The sequence below is a fragment of the Dendrobates tinctorius genome, unplaced genomic scaffold (genome assembly GCF_039654945.1).
Source record: "Dendrobates tinctorius isolate UK_male_01 unplaced genomic scaffold, ASM3965494v1 ptg000084l, whole genome shotgun sequence".
Classification (NCBI taxonomy): Eukaryota; Metazoa; Chordata; class Amphibia; order Anura; family Dendrobatidae; genus Dendrobates; species Dendrobates tinctorius.
Genome location: NW_027361752.1, coordinates 38,681,796 through 38,705,464, shown reverse-complemented (window position 1 = coordinate 38,705,464; position 23,669 = coordinate 38,681,796). Strand labels below are relative to the sequence as shown.

The 23,669-nt window shown below is 43.3% G+C and overlaps 1 protein-coding gene across 2 annotated transcripts in view; it reads left to right on the top strand.

The window, feature by feature from the left end:
* Positions 1-23,669, top strand: part of EVA1C (eva-1 homolog C) — a 101,003-nt gene that overhangs the window by 63,307 nt on the left and 14,027 nt on the right. For both annotated transcript variants that reach the window (XM_073584548.1, XM_073584549.1), the window contains 2 exons: positions 2,123-2,328; positions 6,962-7,085. In XM_073584548.1, the coding sequence (XP_073440649.1) occupies positions 2,123-2,328; positions 6,962-7,085 (330 nt within the window). The remainder of the gene's footprint in view (positions 1-2,122; positions 2,329-6,961; positions 7,086-23,669) is intronic.

Genomic DNA, 23,669 nt, shown 5'->3' with positions numbered 1-23,669 from the left:
AAAGAAAAGTCAAAGATGCTATAGGATTTTTACAGGATGAAAATGATGAAATGGTAAGACAGGATGTTGAGAAGGCTGAACTTTTAAATTCCTATTTTGCATCTGTTTTCTCTCAGAAAGGAAATGCAACATCAACTGTTATTCACTGTCCTATTAAGGGAATAGAAGAATCCAGGATATCTATAAACAGAAAGATAGTGAGGAAACACTTAGCTAACCTAAATGAATTCAAGTCTCCAGGTCCAGATGAATTACACCCCAGAGTACTGAAGGAGATAGCAGAAGAAATTTTTGAACCCCTCTCCATAATCTTTGAAAATTCTTGGAGAACAGGAGAAGTGCCAGAAGACTGGAGAAGAGCAAATGTTGTTCCTATCTTCAAAAAGGGGAAGAAGGTGGACCCAGGCAACTATAGGCCGGTGAGTCTGACTTCTATACCAGGAAAGATCTTTGAACAAATTATTAAACAACATGTATGTCAATACCTGGATAAGAATGAAGTGATTAAACAGAGTCAGCTTGGGTTTCTAACCAATAAGTCATGTCAGACTAACTTAATTTCCTTCTATGACGGTATCACTGATTGGGTGGATCAAGGAAATGCTGTAGATATAGTATATCTTGACTTCAGCAAAGCATTTGACAAAGTCTCTCATACAATCCTTATTGAAAAAATGACTAAGTATGGAATGGACAAGGCAACTGTTAGGTGGATTCACAACTGGCTTAGTGATCGGACCCAAAGAGTGGTCGTAAATGGCTGCACATCCAGTTGGAAGAATGTCTCAAGTGGGGTACCACAGGGCTCTGTCCTGGGCCCTGTATTGTTCAACATCTTTATCAACGATTTAGATGAAGGAATTGAGGGTAAACTGATTAAATTTGCTGATGACACAAAGCTAGGAGGGATAGCTAATACTAGAGAAGAGAGAGAGAGGATTCAAAAAGATTTAAATAAACTGGAGAAGTGGGCAGCAACTAACAGAATGGTTTTTAACAGGGAGAAATGCAAAGTACTACATCTGGGCAATAAAAATGAAAAAAGTATATATAGAATGGGAGGAATAGGGCTAAGTGACAGCACATGTGAAAAAGACTTGGGTATACTAATAGATCACAGACTGAATATGAGTCAACAGTGTGATGCAGCAGCAAAAAAGGCAAATGCAATTCTAGGATGTATTAACAGAAGCATACAGTCTAGATCACGTGAAGTCATCATTTCCCTCTACTCCTCTTTGGTCAGACCTCATCTGGAATATTGTGTCCAGTTTTGGGCACCACATTTTAAAAAAGACATCAACAAACTGGAGCAAGTTCAGAAAAGAGCGACCAGAATGGTGACCGGTCTGCAAACCCTGTCTTATGAGGAAAGGTTGCAGGATTTGGGAATGTTTAGTTTGCAAAAGAGAAGACTGAGAGGAGACTTAATAGCTGTCTACAAATATCTAAAGGGCTGTCACATTGTAGAAGGATCAACTTTATTCTCATTTGCACAAGGAAAGACTAGAAGCAATGGGATGAAACTGAATGGGAAGAGACACAGATTAGATATTAGAAAAAACTTTTTGACAGTTAGAGTGATCAATGAGTGGAACAGGCTGCCATAAGAAGTGGTGAGTTCTCCTTCAATGGAAGTCTTCAAACAGAGGCTGGACAGACATCTGACTGGGATGATTTAGCGAATCCTGCTTTGAGCAGGGGGTTGGACCAGATGGCCCAGGAGGTCCCTTCCAACTCTACGATTCTATGATTCTATTCTATGATTCATTAGCTCTGACGCAATAATGGGTCCATACAAAAACATCTCAAGTCTCAAATTTATATGTTCTCCTTATGAGTCCGCCAATCTCTCCATACTTCCACTTTCACAAAACAAATGTTAATGGCATCAAGTGACCTTGATCCTAATATTTTTGCGTCTGGGATATAGATAAATCAGATGCTCCTGTACACATAATTATGTGTCAGCCCCCTGACCCTGTGTCCTCTATTCAACTGTTCTTAATGACTGGTGTGAATAACAAAGAACCCAAAAAATATTAAAGGGATGGTTGAGATCTACTTGGAGTTATCTTCTGTATAACCTATTTAGTAATTTTCTGTGTTGTATTTATCGCAGGGTATCTGACAAGACTGCTGCAGAATCACACTGTATCTGCCTGTGACGGGGAACATCTGACGCTCCAGTGTCCTCGTCATTCCACCATCAGCATCCAGTCAGCGATTTATGGGCGTCCGTCACATCTCCCTCCAATGTGTACCTCGTTATCACCAGAAACCATGCACAGCCCTCACCACAAGTGCCTCGCACAAACTGCACTTCAGGTGAGTGTCAGTGGTGACAAATACGTCCCCCTTATAATGACTACAGGTATATGGTACCGGATGCAGGAGGGGCTTATTTAAGTCAGTAATTTGTAAAAGAGGAAGCAGCCTTTCTCCAAAATAGATTTGGTTTCAAATCTGAAGTAGGACCTGTTGATTGAAAGTAAAAAGTTATAGAAAGGTAGGCACCCATTGTACTCATCTTTGTCTTGCATCATCAAAGGGGTTGTCCAGGACAGACTTAATTATGATGCATCCATAAGATAGGTCAGCAATATGAGATCAGTGGGGGTCTGACACCCAACACCCCACCAATTAGCTGAAAAGTACTAGTACTACAGTAATATGGGAGGCAGCTATGTTCCATCCCATACATTGCTTAGCTCCATCACCTCTCGGTGCAGATTTCAGCTAAGCAGTAGATTGGTGGTGGTCAAACCCACACCCGTCTCATAACTTATGGATATACTTAAGGGGTTCTCCAAGAGTGTGATAAAATTACATGTCTGGATGGGTTGTAGTCTGACTAAACACTGCTCCCGAGACCTGTGTCTCAATGTCAGAGGAGTTGAATTGTAAAAAGACATTCATCAGTGAGATGCTAAAGCCGGTCTGTGACATGAGAAGAAATAGATCTCCTTGCTGACTGCGCACAGAGGACTGAGGCTTGAGAGTAGATTTCCTTTGTGCTGAGTCATTGAGCAGATTTATTTTTTCTCATGTCACAGCCCTGCTCCAGCAGCTCACTGAGGTATGTGTGTTTAAGATCCTGTTTTTCTGACAGTTGAGGCGCAGATCTCTGGAGCTGTTTCTTCACACTGCAACCATCCTGACACATGAAAAGGACAGGCTACAGTTTGAATGACATGATGGGGGGGCCATGTCATCAGATTATTGCAGAACTCTGTTAACGATTGTCGAGAGAAATGGGGGGAGGTGGAAAAAGAGATCCTATGCATATCTCTGGCAGCAGACCAGCTTTCTCGGGGGAGAGAGTTTTTGAGGAGCTAGGCTCAATACTCAGAGCTTGGACAGCTCAGATGCAATTATCTTTAGCCAGTGGATAGAGGGCAGTGGATTTATTTTGTTGTAATGACACTTGCTTTGCTATGTATGAATATAATATAGAGATGGATGGTTGAAGACAATTTTTGAATAATTGGACTGAAATTACTTCATATACCAACCGTCTTACTCAGAAGAAGGTGATCCCATGAGTAAATTTGCCTCCAAATTGTAACATTAACCAGTGAGAAATCCAGGACTGAAATCTAGAAGGGTGCAAGTATATCAGGCTATTTTGGTCTTGTCTTTTACCAGTTCCTTAAAGAGGTTGTCCACCTTTGGGCCCTTTTTTTTCCTTAAATGCAAGTCATTTGGCCTAACAATCACTGTTGCAATTAAGCTTCATTAAAAGGGTTGTCTGGTCTAAAATGAAAAGTTTGCAGTCACTCTTAAGACTGAATTTGCTGGTTTCCGACCCGGGAATTGCGGCGATGTATGCAATATGCATACTCCTTGACAGAAGTCGTCTAGTAGGCACGGCCTCGCTCCATACCAGTGACCCTGTTGGAAGAAGGCATAAACCATGTCTGATTTTTGTCTGATCAAGTCCAAAATTGATCCAAGTGTTGAATCAAACCCACCAATGCAGCCCTATGGATCCGTGAAAAAATTCGGGCAGCACTTGGATGTCATCCATGTACTGTCTGTTTTGTTTTGGACTATTTGATAGAAGAAATTGGAAAAACTTTTTTTTTGTTTCCCAGCTGAAAAAAAAAACTGATAAAAAACGCTGATGGAACCTGAACCATTTTTCTATGAGAAAATATCTGACTTAACCCAGCAGGAAGTACGGCGGCGTCTACAAATCACTAAAATTGACAAATCCCTGGGCCCGGATGGGATACACCCCCGGGTACTGCAGGAATTAAGCACAGTCATTGATAGACCACTATTTTTAATCTTTAAAGATTCCATAATAACAGGGTCTGTGCCACAGGACTGGCGTATAGCAAATGTGGTGCCAATATTCAAAAAGGGGACAAAAACTGAACTTGGAAATTATAGGCCTGTAAGTTTAACCTCAACTGTGGGTAAAATCCTGGAGGGTTTTCTAAGAGATACTATACTGGAGTATCTGGAGAAGAATAACCTTATGACCCAATATCAACATGGGTTTACAAGAGACCGTTCCTGTCAGACTAATCTGATAAGCTTTTATGAAGAGGTAAGTTCCGGACTGGACCAAGGGAATGCAGTGGACGTGGTGTACATGGACTTTTCAAAAGCTTTTGATACGGTGCCACACAAAAGGTTGATACATAAAATGAGAACAATGGGGATAGGGGAAAATATGTGTAGGTGGGTTAAGAGCTGGCTCAGGGATAGGAAACAAAGGGTGGTTATTAATGGAGCACACTCGGACTGGGTCACGGTTAGCAGTGGGGTACCACAGGGGTCAGTTTTGGGCCCGCTTCTTTTTAACATATTTATTAATGACCTTGTAGGGGGCATAGAGAGTAGAATTTCAATATTTGCAGATAACACTAAACTCTGCAGGGTAATTAATACAGAGGAGGACAATTTTATATTACAGGAGGATTTATGTAAACTAGAAGCTTGGGCTGATAAATGGCAAATGAGCTTTAATGGGGATAAATGTAAGGTCATGCACTTGGGTAGAACGAACAAGTTGTATAATTATGTGCTTAATTGTAAAACACTGGGCAAAACAGTCACTGAAAAAGACCTGGGTGTATGGGTGGACGACAAACTCACATTTAGTGGCCAGAGTCAAGCAGCTGCTGCAAAGGCAAATAAAATAATGGGATGCATTAAAAGAGGCATAGATGCTCATGAGGAGAACATAATTTTACCTCTATATAAGTCACTAGTGCGACCACACTTAGAATACTGTGTACAGTTCTGGTCTCCGGTGTATAAGAAAGACATACCTGAACTGGAGCGGGTGCAGAGAAGAGCGACCAAGGTTATTAGGGAACTAGGGGGTCTGCAATACCAAGACAGGTTATTACACTTGGGGTTATTTATTTTGGAGAATCGAAGGCTTAGGGGTGATCTTATTACAATGTATAAATATATGTGGGGACAATACAAAGACCTTTCTAATGATCTTTTTACTCTTAGACCTGTGACGGGGACAAGAGGGCATCCTCTACGTCTGGAGGAAAGAAGGTTTAAGCATACTCACAGACGCGGATTCTTTACTGTAAGAGCAGTGAGACTATGGAACTCTCTGCCATATGATGTTGTAATGAGTGATTCACTACTAAAATTTAAGAAGGGACTGGATGCCTTTCTTGAAAAGTATAATATTACAGGGTATATACACTAGTCTCCTTAATATTGCGTTGATCCAGGGAGCTAGTCTGATTGCCGTATGTGGAGTCGGGAAGGAATTTTTTTCCCCAATGTGAAGCTTACTGTTGCCACATGGGGTTTTTTTGCCTTCCTCTGGATCAACATGTTAGGGCAAGTTAGGATAGGATATGGGTTGAACTAGATGGACTTAAAGTCTCCCTTCAACCTTAATTACTATGTTACTATGTTACTATGTTACTATGTTTTGAATGAGCCCTTATTCTAAGCTCCTGTAAGCTGATTTTTGGCCACAGACCACATGAAAATTGAATGTGTCGGGCAACAAACAGCCTGTAAAAGTTAAAACAGTGCAAAATTTTTAATGAAACGTAATAGCAAAAAATATTTTTAGACTTAATTGCATTTAAGTAAAAAAAAATTAAAAAATGACCTCAACCCTTTTAAATATGTAACGTAAACCATTAATTTAAGAGAGAAACATCCAGTAAGGGACAGAGGTACACTTACTTTTTCAGTCAAGGAACAAGAGAAAGAAACTCTTACACAAGCACTAATATAAATAATAATATCGCCAAATCATGTCCAGATATTGGGCGTTCTTCAGAGTATTATTACACAGCAAACTACAAAAGCTTATAGTGCTGTGATTTGCATGCAAGCATTATAGAGCCATAAGTGTCTTTGGTATTGCCTTCATGATGGTGTCAGATAGTCTACAGGCTCCTGAGATGTAAATCTGCAACTGTATATGGTGAAGTTGGAATAATCTGGATCCTCATTGTTCCCGTTAATGTATCAGTCAAGACTGGGGACTTTTTATTTTTACTGACTTCGTTTATTATGGAATGACTCCGCCTGCATTACTTATCAGATTTTTCTAAAAACGAATGAAAGTGGAGAACATTTTAAATGGAATATTCCCAGAAAACTTCCCAAAATTAAACCTGCAGATTAATAGAAGTATATTCCATTTTCCAGCAGGGTCGCTTTTAGCAAAACGGATATTATTTCATATATCGTCTTTTCAAATGTAGATAAGAAACATTTACCATGACTAAGTATGTAGATAAGATGTAGAACAGGAAAGTTACAGGGGATTGGTTTTCCTTCCTTTTTAACCATATAATGTAATACTCATATTATAGTCACACAGCATGAGGTAAGATGAAGTGATTACAGATGACGGCTATGTATAGCGCCATGTGATACCGTACCATTGTTTGGACATATACTGTATACATTGTTATCGGGTGATACATATTCACAAGGATTTTATGTTTTCTTTTAGAAAGTCCTGGATGAATGCCAGAATCTGAGATCCTGCCAGCTCCTTGTGAATAGTCGTGTTTTTGGGATAGACCCATGTCCGGGAATTACTAAATATCTTTTGGTGTCGTACAAGTGCAAACCTAGTACGTGCATTTAATATAGTTTTATAATATTTATTATATTATATTGTTCTCTTGGCATGTAACAGTAAAGGGAGATGGTGGAAGATTGATGCCAATTTGGTCATGGCTCTGTTCACATCTATTCAAACACCAGATCGGCCACATTGCAGCTTAATGCAGGTGAATGGGGTTGCAATTTGACCCGTAAGGTACCATGTCAAGAAATTTTCAAAAAGTTTGTAACCATTTAGATTTTTTGCTACTTGCTTTTTGCAGTCGCAGTATTCACTTTCACTATGTTGCAATGTAGCAGCAACATGCAGTGATCTTTGGCCATGTGACATGTGTCACAGCCATTGTTAACATGTAGCCCCACATTTATTGGGTCCATTGGGTTTTAACATGATTTATGTGGTTTTTCTATGGATTGGGCTGGATTCTCACACCACTGAGACTCCATTCTATTAAGTTTCAGAATATTCATGCTACTAAATAACAAAAAAGTCGAAACCCAGTAGAAAACAGGCAGCCCTCAGGCAGTTTTTTTGGGTGTCATTGCAACCTCTGCATTCCTTATAGCCATTGGTGTAACCTGTAGCTTTCAAAATCTCTAAAAGGTCCCCTAACTATCATGGGTCTTTAATAGTATTGCTATCATATGAGCCAAAAGGGCCATTTGGGCATTTTTAGGCTTGAGGGCCCTGGTGCGAATGCAACCACTGCTCAAACTATAATTACGTCCCTGCCAAAATCTGATCTCCTGTCCTTAAAACAATCAATGAAAGACACTAACCTACAGTCACCAAACTTACAATATGGTGCTGTGGGGAAGGTGACTTGACGGACAGACTTGACTGGAAGTAGGAGGGGACGATTTGTGCACTACAGACGAAGATTGGCAATGACAGAAAGGTAACAGCAGGGAGAGACAGAAAAGGGAGTGCAGTACCGAAATTTGACCACAAGATGGCAGGGGGGAGTGTAGTTCAGGACTTAACATCAGCTTAGGGCTATAGAAACTGCTTAGTCATGGGGGGCGGGGAGATAGGAACCCAGGAGTGGAATTCCCAGTGAGAGAGGGGATAAATAGGACTGGTTGGGGTTCCAGAGAGGTTAGTCCCAGGAGGAGCTCAGCAGAGGAAAACTCAGGACAGAAGACTGAGAACGGTGAAGAGCTCGACCAGGGGACTGACAGGAGAAGACAGTCAGGGGGTTGGCCCTGACACGACGTACCGCAGGACAGACGAGGCCCCGGAAGTACCGACTGGACGACGACCTCGGGCAGGTGAAGCGCTGGTGGTAGATTGGTCTAGGACAGCCCCAGCGAAAGATCCGCGAGGGACGTCATCACGACTAAAGGAGAAGTGAAAGGTACCTGGGCCTGGAAATGGAGAGCTGTAAAGGAACTGCGGTGCATGGCTAAGGTCGTCAGGAGGACGGCCAATAAACCCGGATCTGTTACAACTGAATTCTGCCTCCGTCTCGTCTTTGCATCGTCCGGTCGTGGTAAGCAGTGGACCACCCCCCAATCCGGCCCCCTACCACAGTGCCCCCTTTGTTCTTTTGATTCCCTCTTATGATTATCTTTGTGATCTAACAGAAAAATATAATATTTTATCATGGGACAACCCCTTTTAATTTAGCAACATGTCTCTTAGTACTCAAAGGATCCAGTCAATAAACCAAGAACAACATCACGTTGGCAGTGTTTGTCATTATTTCAAAAGATACATAATGTATATAAAATAATACTGTTCATACAATGCATAAATACTACCAATATACCATATTTAAATAATACCACTATATAATATCCCTATACAGTATCCAAATTATATGACCCTTTCATGGATTGTCCTCATAATATTGCTATCCAATTTTATGATACAGTTAATAAATATTACCGCCTTACTTCCATACATACGTTATACTTACCTATATATTCATTTTTGGGGGGATTTTTTGAAAATAATCCTATGTAAATAATGTTGCTTTTCACGACTCAGACCCCTATAGCTCCTTACAGCTTACTTTTCCCCTCTGAAGGCACATTTCTGTCTCTCTGTGTATTTTCCTATGTCACACTCTGAACTATTACCCAGCGTCCGCCCTGTACAGCTACATCTTTACTTGAGATGTTTTCCAACTTACTGTGCTGATTACAGTACATAGAAAAGGACTTTGTTTTCTGCTTGAATGGAGGGAATAATCCTATTAAACAAGTGTGCGCTCTCTGCCAGTGTGTAAGAGGCTTATTTTACAACAGTAGAAAGAGATTTTTCTTTTTCAAAAACTGTCTCTGGCAACTGACCAGCAACTCGTTTCCCTGCGTCTGATGCTTGTGGGAGATTACAGTCACTTATCTACCACCTGAAAATGTTACAACCAGCTCCTCACTGTCCCTACTGTCTGCGCCAGCTTGTCTCTAATAGGCAAAATTTGCAAAACAAAATTTCTAAAATTGGATTAAGAATAAAAAAATACTTGTTTTGTGTACACAGTTGCTATGCAGATATACTGTATGCGTCTCCATGGTTACAGACTACAAACAAATCCTGTGTAGTCTGATTTTGCAGTAATGTGTTACTCTAGACCTGTAACGCATTGTTATGCATTGGAGCTGGATACAAAGACTAACTGATTAACATAAGGTAAGGAATTCGGCAAAGTGTGATGCTCTGCCCAAAAAGATGTTTAGAGTTAAATAGTTGGCAAATAGAATTATGTTTATTAGATTCCACAGACTGATAGATCACAAACTGGTTTTCAGCTGTGGACAGGAGACTTTGCCAGGTAAATTTTTTTGCCAATTTTTCAACTCTAAACCTCTTGTGAGCAGCGCACCGCACTTTGACGAATTTCTATATTGCTACTTAAAGAGAACCTGCCACCAGAAAAAAACGCTATTAACCTGCAGATCATAGAACCAAAGAAAGGCAGAGATGGAAGAGACCTCCAGGGTCATGGTTTCCAGGTTTCCAACCCTCTAGTCAATGCAGGATTCACTAAATCATCCCATACATCCCATACATCTGTCCAACATCTGTTTGAAGACATCCATTGAAGGAGAACTCACCAACTCTCATGGTAACCAGTTTCACTTGTTGATCGCCTTCACTGTCAAAAAGTCTTTTCTAATATCTAATCTGTGTCTCCTCCCATTCAGTTTCACTCCATTGCTTCTCGTGTTTCCATGTGCAAATGAGAATAAGGATGATCCCCATACAATGTGGCAGCCCTTGAGATATTTGTAGACAGCTATTAAGTCTCCTCTCAGTCTTCTCTTTTGCAAGATAAACATTGCCAATTACTCTAAGCCTTTCTCATGGGACATGGTTTGCAGACTGGTCACCATCTTGGTTGCTCTTCTCTCAACTTGCTCCAGTTTGTTCATGTTTTTTTCAAAATGTAGTGCCTAAAACTGGACACTGTATTTCAGATGAGGTCTGACCAAGGAGGATTAGAAGGGGATAATTACTTCATGTCATCTAGACTCTATGCTTCTCTTAATACATTCCAGAACTGTGTTTGCATTTTTTTGCTGTTGCATCACACTGTTGACTCATGTGCAGTCTGTGATCTATTAGTATATCAAGTCTTTCTCACGTGCTGTTGCTTAGTTCTATTCCTCCCATTCTGTAGATGTAATTTTTATTTTTCTTGCCCAGATGTAGAATCTTGCATTTCTCCCTGTTAAATGCTAATCTATTACTTGCTGCCCATTGCTTAACTTATCAAGATCCTTCTGAATCCTTTCTCTGTCTTCTCTAGTGTTAACTATCCCTCCTAGCTTTGCATTGTCTGCAAATTTGATTAGTTTACCTTCAGTTCCCTTATCTAGATCATTTATAAAACTGTTCAACATTACTGGGGCGAAGACAGAGCCTTGTGGTACCCCACTTGAAACATTCTTCTAATTGGATGTGCAGCCATCTTGGTCTCTTTAAATGCTTCCAATTCTTCCTTCTTTTTGAAATTGTTACTGATTGTGCAGTGAAAATTTAATTTAGAACATCCAGCCACTGAACCTTTCCTATCCTCTTCCTGAGTCCATAAAAATATGGCTTTCTGAACTCCATCCTTAAAATCTGAGTCCTCTCAGGTCTTCCTCCTCTTGTAATCCAAAATTCAAGGATAGTATGATTTCTGCCTCCTAAATTACCAGCCACCTTTATTTCCTTAACCATTTCCTCCGTTTGTGAGAATTAGGTCCAGGATGGCAGATGTCCTTGTTATCTCTTCAAAATAAAATTGTCAGTGGGGGCGTGGCTATGTAGTGGAGGTGGACAGATGCGCTCTGCAAGAGCTCCTGCCCATCCTGCATCTACCCTGCAAATACCGCCTGTCTACCGCTGTATATCTGGCAGCGCTTGGTGTCCCTGGGTACCGGTACCCCCCGGGAACTCCGCGGGAGGGCACAGGACAGCTCCGATGAGCGTGAGACCTGGAAAGCCGGAGTGGACGGCGGGGCCCACACGAGGCGGCGGCCATCTTTGACGCGCACTCTATCAGAGGGAGCGGCGGCGTCCAGCTTCCAGCGCTGCAGCGTCACCGGGCAGCGACCTGTATCCTGCAGAATCAGAGGGATGTGCGGTGAGTGCCCTGAAAGATGGGCCCTGCATTACTCCCTCCCTCTTATTAACTGACTCGCTGGCCTGTTGGTGACACTACTGTCGGAGAACTTGCTCCCTCTCCCACTGCTGCTGTCTCTGAGGGTGGATTTCTCTCCCCCTCCCCCCTGCCATAGAAGCCTCAGTGATATGGTGTTTCCGTCTGCACGGATACTGCTCCCAGGCCACAATTAGTAAACCTGGTCCCTGCTGTGTATATAACTGCAGTGGAAGGAATCCTGGACTGCACATTTCTAGTTACACCGGTGTATCTCACTGCTCTTAACCATGAATCGATCTAAAGGACCGACGGCAGCAGAAAAATTAAAGGAATTTGTCAGACCCGACCCTTCTGAGAGTGCACATTCTCTAAGGAATACCTCTTCACAACCTCAGCGTAAAAATCGTCCCTCAGGGGGTGGAGAAGAGACTGAGCAGGAAGAAATGACTCTTAAGCAGGCATCTGAACAGTTGATGCAGGCTATCTCCCTCACTAGGACATCTCTGATGGAGAAAATAGAGGATGTCTACACTAAGGTGGGGAGACTCCGTCAAGATATGCAGGCCATGAGGGGACGCATCACAGAGGTGGAGGCAAGAGTGTCCCAGGTGGAAGACACCATTACGCCTATGGAGGCCAAGTTAACCAAGGTAGCGGGATCTATGAACACCTGGAAGCAGAAGGCAGACGACCTAGAGAACAGAATGTGTCGGAATAACATCCATGTCATCGGTCTGCCAGAACGCTCTGAAGGTCAGCACCCTGAGCAATTCCTGGAGGGCTGGCTTAAGGCCTCTCTGGGAGATGAATTCTCCTCGGTGTTCGCTGTTGAGAGAGCCCACAGAGTTCCCACAAAACCTCTACCTCCGGGAGGCCCACATAGACCCTTCCTAGCACGTCTCCTCAACTGTAAAGATAGAGACACCATTCTACGCCTTGCACGACAAAAGAGTCCCATCAAGTTCAACAATGCTGTGATCTCAATCTTCCCGGATTTCTCCATGGAACTTCAGAAGCAACGTGCACAATTCATTGACATCAAGAAGCGGCACAGGGATCAGGGAAAGGAACATTGTATATTCAATGATTTATCCGGTTCGACTTCGGATTGTCCACGGGGGTTCCTCCGTGTTTTTCGCGGATCCAGCGGAGGCTACCGAGTGGCTGCGGTCCCATAGAGGATCTCCTGCAGAGTAATCTTAGTGTGCCTACTTTCATCTGGATCGTTTAATTACAGGCTTAATCGGAGCTCTCCTGGCGAGCACCCAGATAACTACAATACCGGACACTGCGTTCAGTGATGGTATCCCCTTGTTTACTTTTCAATAGGGGCACGGGACCTTGCTCCTATACCGTTAGATTTAGGTTCTGTTTTCTTTTTTTCAAAAGCTTTAGTCTTAGCTTTAAGTGTTACTTAGGTAAAAGTTGCAGCCATTGGAAGTCCTGTTATTTATGTGATGTCCCTGAATTCTACTCGGGCACCGATGCGCAACATGCCCGGATAAGTGGAGATGGGTTCTGAATTAATATGCATGACATGGAATGTGAGGGGTATCAAAACCCTCCGGAAAAAGAATAAAGTATTCTCACAAATCAGGCACTATCACCCTCACATTGTGGCTCTGGTCGAGACGCACCTGACCAGAGATACAGCTCGGAGCGTACAAAAAACGTGGGTTCAGTGGTCTATACACGCATTTCACACCAGCTATTCCAGGGGAGTCTCACTACTAATACACAAGGACGTTAGATGGGAGGTCCGGGAGGCCCGGAGAGACTCTGAAGGGCATTTCATATTTTTGTATGCACTGATCAACTCTAGGAAATATGTTATTTTGTGTGTTTATAATCCCCCTCCAGCTGTTACGTCAATTCTCCAGAAGGCATTGAGTTTTGCTCTGAATTATCCAGACGCAGATGTCATTTGTATGGGGGACTTTAATTTGGTTATGAATAGTCACCTTGATAGGTTGAGATTGGATGATGGGATACAGAGTGGGACCCCGGCAACAGCTACATCCCAATTATCACAGTTTATAGAAGGTAGTGGATGGCTAGACCTATGGAGAACGTGCCACCCCGAGATGAGGGAATATACTTGCCATTCATCCACTAAGCGTTCCTTATCTCGCATAGATTACATTTTTGGATCTAGAGGTCTGGCAATGCGGGTAGATAACATTTGAGCATGGTAGTAGAGGGATTTCAGATCATAGACCGATCATTCTTAAACTTAAATATGGCCCACCAAGTGGTAGGATCGTATGGAAATTAAACCTTTTCTGGCTGAAGTTGGTAAAGTCACCTGACAGAACAATTGACCAATTACACGGCTTCGTCTCCTTCCACCCCGAACCCCAGATTGTTAACTTATTTTGGGACACCCTTAAGGTGTACTTGAGGGGTTGCTTGCCTTCTACGATCTCCTACATCAAACGGGGGACGTCGGGGGAGGATGACGAGATAGAGCAACGTTTGAAAGATTCTGAGGCCGCTTACACATCTGATCAAACTAGTGGTAACCAAGTGGAGTGGTTGACTGCCCAAAGATTATATACTCAACACATAGACTCTAAATCCAAACGTAAACTATTCTTTACTCGCCAGTCCTACTTTAAACTAGGGAACCAATCCAGTAAATTTCTGGCTTATTTGGTGCGTCAGCACAATACAACTAACACAATATTACAGATCCGCAGCTTAGACGGTACATTGGTATCCTCAACCGAAGAGATAATGGGTTGTTTTCATGATTATTATAGTTCACTGTACAGCTCAAAAAATGACATTGATAGCCAGGGGTGTCTAGACTACCTATCAGATATAATGTTTCCCATATTGAGTACTTCTCAGCGGGCCTTTATGGACGCTGAATTCACTTTGGAAGAGATAGAAGATGCCGTGAGGGATATGGCCTCTGGGAAGGCCCCTGGGCCGGATGGGTTTCCTATCGAGCTGTACAGGAAATACCGGGAGATTTTGGCACCGCTTTTGTTGTCGGTGTTCCGGGGGATTTGGGGGGGGGTCATGCCGGAGTCCTTTTATGAAGCTAATATAATAGTGCTTAAGAAGGAGGGGAAGGACCCTTTAGATTGTGGATATTATCGCCCATATCTGTAGTAAATGTAGATTATAAAATTTTTACGAAAATCTTGGCTACCAGGCTGAACTAAATTATTTTGGAACTCATTCACCCTGACCAGACTGGCTTTATGCCTGGTAAAAGCACCTCCATTAATATTAGACAGGTCCAATCGGTGGTCCAATATAGCTCCCTGATGCCGAACAATAAGTGGGCATTGGCATCGTTGGATGCAGCCAAGGCCTTCGATTCCCTTGAGTGGCCCTTCCTCCACGCATGCTTGCAGAGATATGGATTTGGGGATAGGTTCCTAAAATGGGTTAATACATTATATATGAAACCTAAAGCCCGTGTCATTGTAAATGGTTCCATATCTGAGTCCTTTTCTCTGCACAGGGGGACTCGTCAGGGGTGTCCCCTTTCCCCGCCCTCTTTGCTCTTGCAATAGAGGCACTGGCAATTCGCATGAGAACTTCCCCTAATATTATGGGCATAGAGATAGCAGATCGGGTAGATACCATAGGCCTATATGCTGATGACATGGTAATATTTATGGATAGGGCGGAGGAGACACTGGCGGGAGTGATCGCCACTATAAACAAATTCAGTAAGTATTCCGGCCTGTATATAAATTGGGAGAAGTCTGCTCTGATGCCTCTTTCCCATACCTCGATGCCACGACTTGGGACTCTCTCCTTACTGCCTATTGTACCACACTTTAAATATCTGGGTGTTCATATTTCTCAATGCAGCACGTTTGATCTGCAACTTAATATATATCCATTGCTGGAGATGGTTAAAGTCAAATTTGCGATCTGGAGCAAACTCCCGCTGTCTGTAGCCGGACGCATTAACTTAATTAAAATGATACTACTCCCTGAGCTCAGCTACTTTCTCCAATATAGTGCTGTGGTGATGCCTAAGTCTTTCTTTGCCAATTTGAACTCCCAGATTACGTCTTTTATTTGGGGGAGGACCAGGCCAAAACTCAAGCTGTCCACCCTACAAAGGCCAAAGAAAGGGGGGGGGGGGCAGCACTACCAGATTTTTTTCTGTACTATCTGGCTGGACAGGCCAGAGCTATAAATAAATGGATGCCCGGTAATCATCTTCCTAACTCTGAAAGCCATTTGCTTCATGCCGTACGTGCTGATTGCCCATTGGGGTTTTTGGAGTTGGAGAAGGTAAATGTCCTGCGTCTGTTACCCATGCTTCGTCTGGCAAGATTAGTGTGGAGACAGATTAAGAGGGTGGTTGGATTTAGCGATATCATAGCTGAGATGCCCTTATGGAATAATAGTTATTTTCCGGCACTACTTGTCCACACGTCTGCTGAATTCTGGTCTCAATACAATGTTTCCACGATAGGGGATTTGTGTGACCGCGGTACACTATTATCTTTTGAACAATTACAAGCTAAATGCGATGTCCCGAGGTCGCAATTCTTCCGATATTTGCAATTAAGATCAGCCTTTCAATCACACATGAGATATGTGGGTGTGAATCATAGAATCATAGAATCGTAGAGTTGGAAGGGACCTCCTGGGCCATCTGGTCCAACCCCCTGCTCAAAGCAGGATTCGCTAAATCATCCCAGTTAGATGTCTGTCCAGCCTCTGTTTGAAGACTTCCATTGAAGGAGAACTCACCACTTCTCGTGGCAGCCTGTTCCACTCATTGATCACTCTAACTGTCAAAAAGTTTTTTCTAATATCTAATCTGTGTCTCCTCCCATTCAGCTGTCAAGCTGACAGCCGGCGCAGAGAAGGAGCATGTGCCGGCTCCCAAGGAGCAATTACATTGTCGTCTATACAGACGCCAGTGCAATTGCAGCTCCGACCGCCGGGTCAGAGCGACGTTAGCAGCGTGATCAGGTCATGTGATCACGCTGCTGACGTCACTCCCCGGTGTCCAGAGAGAACCCTGGTGGTAAGTGTGCTCCACTGTGGAGCTGAAGAACCACCGAAGATGGGAGATGAGGGGGAGTTAATGAGTGGAGATGGGGGGGGATTTGTAGAGGGGATGGGGGTTAATGTGTGGGGGCGTTAATGAGTGGGAATAAGGGTTAATGTGTGGGGGGGTTAATGAATGGGGATGGGGGTTAATGAGTGGGGGGTTAATGAGTGGGGATAAGGGTTAATGTGTGGGGGTTAATGAATGGGGATGGGGGTTAATGTGTGGGGGCGTTAATGAGTGGGGATGGGGTTTAATGAGTGGGGATGGGGTTAATATGTGGGGGGATTTGGAGTGGGGATGGGGGTTAATGAGTGGGGATTGGGTTATCTGTGGGGGGATTTGGAGTGGGGATGGGGGACTTAATGTGTGTGGGGGGATTTGGTGTGGGAATGGGGGTTATTTAATGTGTGTGAGGGATTTGGAGTGTGGATGGGGGTTATTTAATGTGTGTGGGGATTTGGAGTGTGGATGGGGGATTTAATGTGTGTGGGAATTTGGAGTGTGGATGGGGGATTTAATGTGTGTGGGGGAATTTGGAGTGGGGATAGGGGTACTTAATGTGTGTGGGGGATTGGGAATGGGGGATTTGGAGTGGGGATGGGGGGATTTAATGTGTGGGGAGATTTGAGGACACAAAATGAAGATTATGTTTGAGGAAACAGTATGGGGGATTGGTGCAGACACAGTATGATGGGTGCAGACAGTATGGGGAGCGAACGGATTAATGCATGTGGACACAGTATGGGGAGTGACGGTGATGGGATGTGTTCAGACACAGTATGGGGAGTCGGGGGAATGTGTGAGCAGACAGTATAGAGAGTGAGGGGGTAAATATATGAGGAGACAGTATGGTGAACAGGTGGGATGTTAGAGGAGACAGTATGAGGAAGGAGGGGAATAGTGTGAGGAGACAGTATATTGCAGACATTTGTATTTAGGGGCATTATAATGACACTTCTATCTTTAAGGGCATCGTGTGGAGATTTGCTGCAGAAGACCGGAGAAGATGGAAGTCTGCAGAGATGGCTGGTGATGAGAAAGCTCATCATGGGGTCTGGACAAGAAGAAGAAAAGGAGAACGACTGCAGAGACGACGTCATCTATAAGGTACCTGGATGTAAATGTTATTTGTGACACTGACTAATTCTCAAGTTTTTATTTATGTTAGGAACATTAAAGGGGTTGTCCAGGCTTGTGCTGAGAGTGCTGTCATTCTATGTGACTGCAGACTTCTGAATTCTCACAGTGCTCACTGAACGCTGTTAGGATTCTCTTGTGCCGGTAATTTACATACATGCGGTCACATGCTGACTAGACATGTGTGGCCTCACTCAATGAAAATGAACAGGGCGAGGCCGGGCACGTCTAGTCGGAATGTGGCCAGAAGTATACAAATCACATACTTGTGTTGACATGATTGTACATCGGCAAGTGAGAATCCTAAAAGTGTGCAGTGCATTCGTTGTGAGAATTCATAAGCTGCAATGTCAGGACTCAGCTCTGCAGGTTCCAGTACTCATCACATGGACACTTCACTCATATGCGATTTTCATAGTTATGGTCCTGTGACAACGAGCTTCTCTTCCTGCTTCTCTCAGTTTTTTACTGAACATTGAGAGCATTAGGGAGAGCAGCTCGTGGGTACATGGCTAAGTGTGCAAGTCGCATATGTACTTGGGCGGGGGGCGCCAAATCGAATTCTTGCCCCGGGTGCCAGAAAGCCTAGATACGCCTCTGGGACGACGAGACTTGGGGACACTATACGGGGATTTTCTTGCGGGAGACGTTGTTTATGGCACGAAAGGTACTGGCACTGCGGTGGATGGGAAGTTCGGGTCCCTCCCTTAGGGCCTGGATTGAATTGGTAAACTCAATTATACCATACGAGCGTACGCTGTACCAAAAACGAGGGTGCTCGGGTAAATTTGAGAAGATATGTGAGAGGTGGAATTCCTTTCATCTCACTTTGTAGGATGGAGATATCGCATGCTAAAGAGCTAATTATGTGGACACAGGCTGCAAATAGTTGTTGTTTTGTAGTTATAGTAATGATTTAGAGGTTTGACAGGCTTTATTGTTTGAATAATACCATGCAGACTAATGTAAGATAATTGACATTATGTTTTATTCTGTAATCAACCGGTATACATACACTGTTTGAAATTAAAGCTTTGTGAAACATATACATTTTATATGGTATTTCTCATCATTTGCCAGCTTGTATATTGTATACCCTGTCTATGGTTTAGTAAACGAATTTAAAAAAATAAATAAAATTGTCAGTGAGAGCAGATGGGAATTTTTTGGACCCATTAAGTTTGCCTGAGAGAGATTCCCAACAAATATCTGGATAGTTAGAATCTCCCATAATAATTACCGTGTGGTATTTTTTTTTTTTTTAGAACAAAGACATCTGATGTAAAGAGAGTTCATCCATACCTTTAGTCTGTCCAGATGGCCTATAGTAAACACCTACAATAGTGTATTCTTACCCAAACAGTTTCTACAGAGCTACCATTCTCTGAAACTTGGATCTCTGTGGAGCTATACCTGTTGTGAACTCATTTTCTGGTCTGCCTCTGGTTTCTGGTGAAGGAGCTGGTTGTGTTGACAGAGGAGTCGTGAGTTCTCTTTCCGGGCTCCCTCTGCTGGTGGCAGGAGATAATGAAGCTGATATAATTAACAGAGACCTGCCACCTGATAATGAGGACAGGGATTGGACATCTGGAGTCTCAGACTGGACTTAAGACAGCCGACTCCCTTTTCCCATGCTGGTGATTTTTTCCTGCCTCCTGGGGTTCTAGTTTCCAGTTCAGTTCCTGTCTTCTCAAGCTAAGTGTTCTCTGCTATTGTTCACACTTGATTTGGTTTGGTCTATTCAGTTTTTGTGTGCTTAGCTAGCCCCGGCTGGGGCTGTGCTGAATTTCCATTCTTATGTCACTGTGTGTGCCAGTTTGCTTTTTGTCCCTTATTAGATTGGCCTCTTTTTGCTCTGTTCTCAGAATATGCCAGAGTGCTGATATAGTGGGTGAAGTCTAGTGACTTCAGGGTTTTTTTTGCTATCAGAAGTTTTGGACATTTTTGCAGGTTTTTTTGGCATGATTGCAGACAGTATCTTTCCTTTCCTGTCCTTTCTAGTTAGTGTGGGCCCCATCGTTTGCTCTGCCTATTTTCCTACCTGTGTTTGTGTTTTCATCTTGTTTCACCATCAATATATGTGTGGGGGCTGTCTATTCCTTTGGGGTCTGCTCTGGGGCAGTTTAGATTTCCCCTTTTCTTGCTTTAGGCTTATATAGTCCTCCGGATGTGACGAGGCATCTAGAATTATCGTAGGTACGCTCCACGGCTACTTCTAGTTATTGTGGTTAGGATCAGGGGTCTGCAATCCGCTTAGTTACCAACCTCTCTGGTTTTCTGTGACTTGGCTTGGTTTTGTTTTCCTCCTCGGTGACCCAATCATAACATATACCCTTTCCTAACATGCAATGCAACACCTCCTGTTGTGAATTCTCTTTCTGGGCTCCCTCTGGTGGTTACTGGAGGTAGTGGATCTGGTCAGATTGACAGAGATCTGCCACCTGTTGATGATGATGACGATTGGAAATATGGGGTTACTGATTGGAGTATTTAAGTCAGCAGACTTCCTTCAATCCCTGCTGGTGATTTCCTTCCTGTGCCTTCTGAGGTCTGATGTCTCTTGCTCTGTTCCTGCATGCTTCAGCTTAGTGGTTAATTTGCTAATCCATTGCATCTGATCTGGTTTTGTCTATCTCTGCTTTGTGCGGCTTCAGCTTGCTCCTGCCAGGGCTGTGCTGGATCACCGCTCTATATATTACTGCTTGTGTCAGTTTGTTCAGTCCCCTGTTATACTGGTCTCTTTTTGCTTTGCTTCCAGTATATCCCGGAGTGCGGATATAGTGGGGGCGAAGTCGTGTAACTTCAGTGTTTTTTGTACATCAGATGTGTTGGATTTTTCAGGGTTTTTTGCGTGATTGCAGACAGTGTCTTTCCTTTCCTTTCCTATCTAGTTTGGGCCCCATCATTTGCTCAGTCTATTTTTCTGCCTGCGTTTGTGTTTCATCTTGTCTCTATAAGTTTGGGGGCTATCTATTCCTTTGGGGTCTGCTCCGGTGCAGTTTAGATTTCACCTTTCTTGCTTTAGGGCTAGTTAGCTCTCCGGCTGTGCTGAGGTGTCTAGGGCATCGTAGGTACGCTCCACAGCTACTGCTAGTTGTGTGGATAGGATCAGGGGTCTGCAATCCGCTTAGTTACCAACCTCTCTGGTTTTCTGGTGGGTTAGCCTGTTTCTGCTATCCTCCTCGGTGACCCATTCATAACAACCTCCTCCCCTCATGTTAAGCCTGTTTCTTATAAATAAGTTGTAGCCTTCAAGGTTTTTATTCCAATCCTGTGTATCATCCCACCAAATTTCAGTGATCCTATGACATCATATTTCTTTCTGTGTTAGCAGTTCCAATTCTCCTTGTTTGTTTCCCATGCACTGTGCATTTGTGTATGCACATTTTAGTTTGTAGTGGGTTTCTCTTGCTCCTCTATTTTCATTCAGAATTTGTTGTCTTGTTCTTTATTTCCACTACTAATAGAGTTCTCAAGAATTCATTAGCTGCATACTTTTTCCTAGCCGTATATTTCCCATCCCATATTGCTATGGTTTAAGGCTCTCCTGATGTATATGATATCATATGTGTGATATCACAACAGACCGGCTAATCAAAAGCACGCTGCTAGTTATGAAGTCATACTCCCTCTTCCATCCACCAGCTACAGACTACTGTCATGACCGATGGAAGGGGACGTGCAAATAAATTCACACTGACTCTAGTCATGAGTCCAGTGTATTCATAAGAGGAGCACTCCCTCCACCCCTATCTGCATTGATTGACAGGCTGCTAAGAGACAGGAAGTGGTGTGAAGAGTGCTTTCTTTATCAGTACTCTTCTCATAAACTAGTGTCCCAATTCATCATTCTTTTTGAGCTTTTTTCTGCGCAATAAATTTTGTACTGTAGTGATTTTTATGTTTGCACCAAATTGATTTTGGCTTATATGTACTTTTTCTGATAGTTTTTTTTGAGTCCTCATCATGTTTTTGGTTGGCTTGATATTGTGGGCTTAGTTTTAATTATGTAGATTTTTTTTTCCGGCGAATTTATCACCTGAGACTTTTCCAAATGTTGATGCTTTTTTTTTCAGCTATTGTACTCTAATACATTACTCTCTAATTTGTTTTTTTTTAGCGCAGTTGAAGAGTGATACGCAACATATTAAAATGTAAAATTGCAAAGTACTTGTAAAAACAAGCAACCTTGTAATTTACATCTTGTTAAAAATCCTCTTCATTCTCCTAAACAGAAAGTTTAATTTTATAGTTTACTATATAGCAACAGTGGCCATTTTCCTAGACAAGGAGGGCGTGCTTGCAACCTGTTTGTTTTAGAGCTTGTAAATGCTCCTCTGATGCTGCCGAGGCAAAGGTGCCTCTGCTTCCAGCATAGGAGAGCACACATTTTAGGCCAGTGTCACAACCAAGGTGCAGGTCTGAACTGTGAAACATTCAGGAGGGAGGCTGGGGAACGGTGTGCTCCTGAACACCAAGGATGAGCACACCCCTGTAAAGATTTTTAAAAAGATTGTACAACGTTTTATCCAATAAAGGTTAAAATAAAGGAAAAGCCAAAAAATAGGCATCTTAGCAATTGCATCAAATTCATCTATCATTTCCTGTGATGTGGTTTATGAGGAATGAAGTAAACCAGCCGGACTTTTAAATAGAAACGGTTCCTGTGATAGCTCATGCCCTTCCAAGTGAGTAGCATTGTTACATTTGGTGTTAGAAGTGTGGGCAGCATTCCCAGGGAACATGTTTGACTGCTACAAAAGTACTGCATGTCTTGGGTGAAGGCAGCTATAAGCCAGGGTGCAACATCAGACAGTATGGAGAACCTGATTAAACATCTGGTACAAGCCCAGCAGCAGCATCAACTGCTGGCACAATAGGAGACAAATAAGTTGCTTATGCAACAGTTCCAGCAACAACGGCAGCACCTACAACAGCAGCAGATTGAATTACAGAGGCTGTTCGCGGGACAGTGGAAGCTCCCACTCCAACGTCAGCTGATAATTTCTCTGTCCGAAAGGCTGTGAGCAGAGCTTTGCAGAAAATGACCCCGGGTGACGAAATAGAGGCCTTTTTAACCATTTTTGAAAGGGTCACTGATGAGGAGAAATTCCCGCCAGAGCAGTGGGCAGAAGTCCTCGTGCCATACCACAACAGACCTACTATGATTAAGCCTTACAGGACACTAAAGAATATGCAAAATTGAAACTGGGCCTCTTGAGGGTGACAAGGACTGTCACGGCACAACGGGTCCACCACAGGGCATATCAACATGACAAACCCCCCTGTTCCCAAATGTTTGATCTACTGCGCCTCGTTCAAAAGTGGTTACAGCACCAGTGTCCTCTACCCCAGGGCAGATGGTAGAGCGAGTTGTAATGTACAAGTTTGTGCACTCCCTTCCGCGGCTGATGCAGACATGGGTTGCCCAGGGAAATCCCCAGAACTTTGATGACTTGGTCGAACTGGTCGAAAGGTATCAGGGAGTCGAGGGTTCCTTAGGGAGGCAACCCACTCCATACTGGGGTCCCATCAAGGGATGGATGCTCAAAAGTGGGTCAGGCGTCCAAAGTCCAAGGAGGTCATGCGGAAGGTGCCATCGAGGAATGTAATTTTCTGGAAGTGTCATGGCACCGGTCATATAGCTGCCCGTTGTCCTCTGACCACCGAGCAAATGGATTGGGACTGCCTCCTTCCTTATCTCTTATTCTCAATCCAGGAAGTTCCACAAGTTTCTACCTGATTCTCTGCATTTGAATTCCTGTATGGTCCGACATCCACAGGGTCTCTTTAGCAAAGGAAACCTGGAAAGCCGAGGT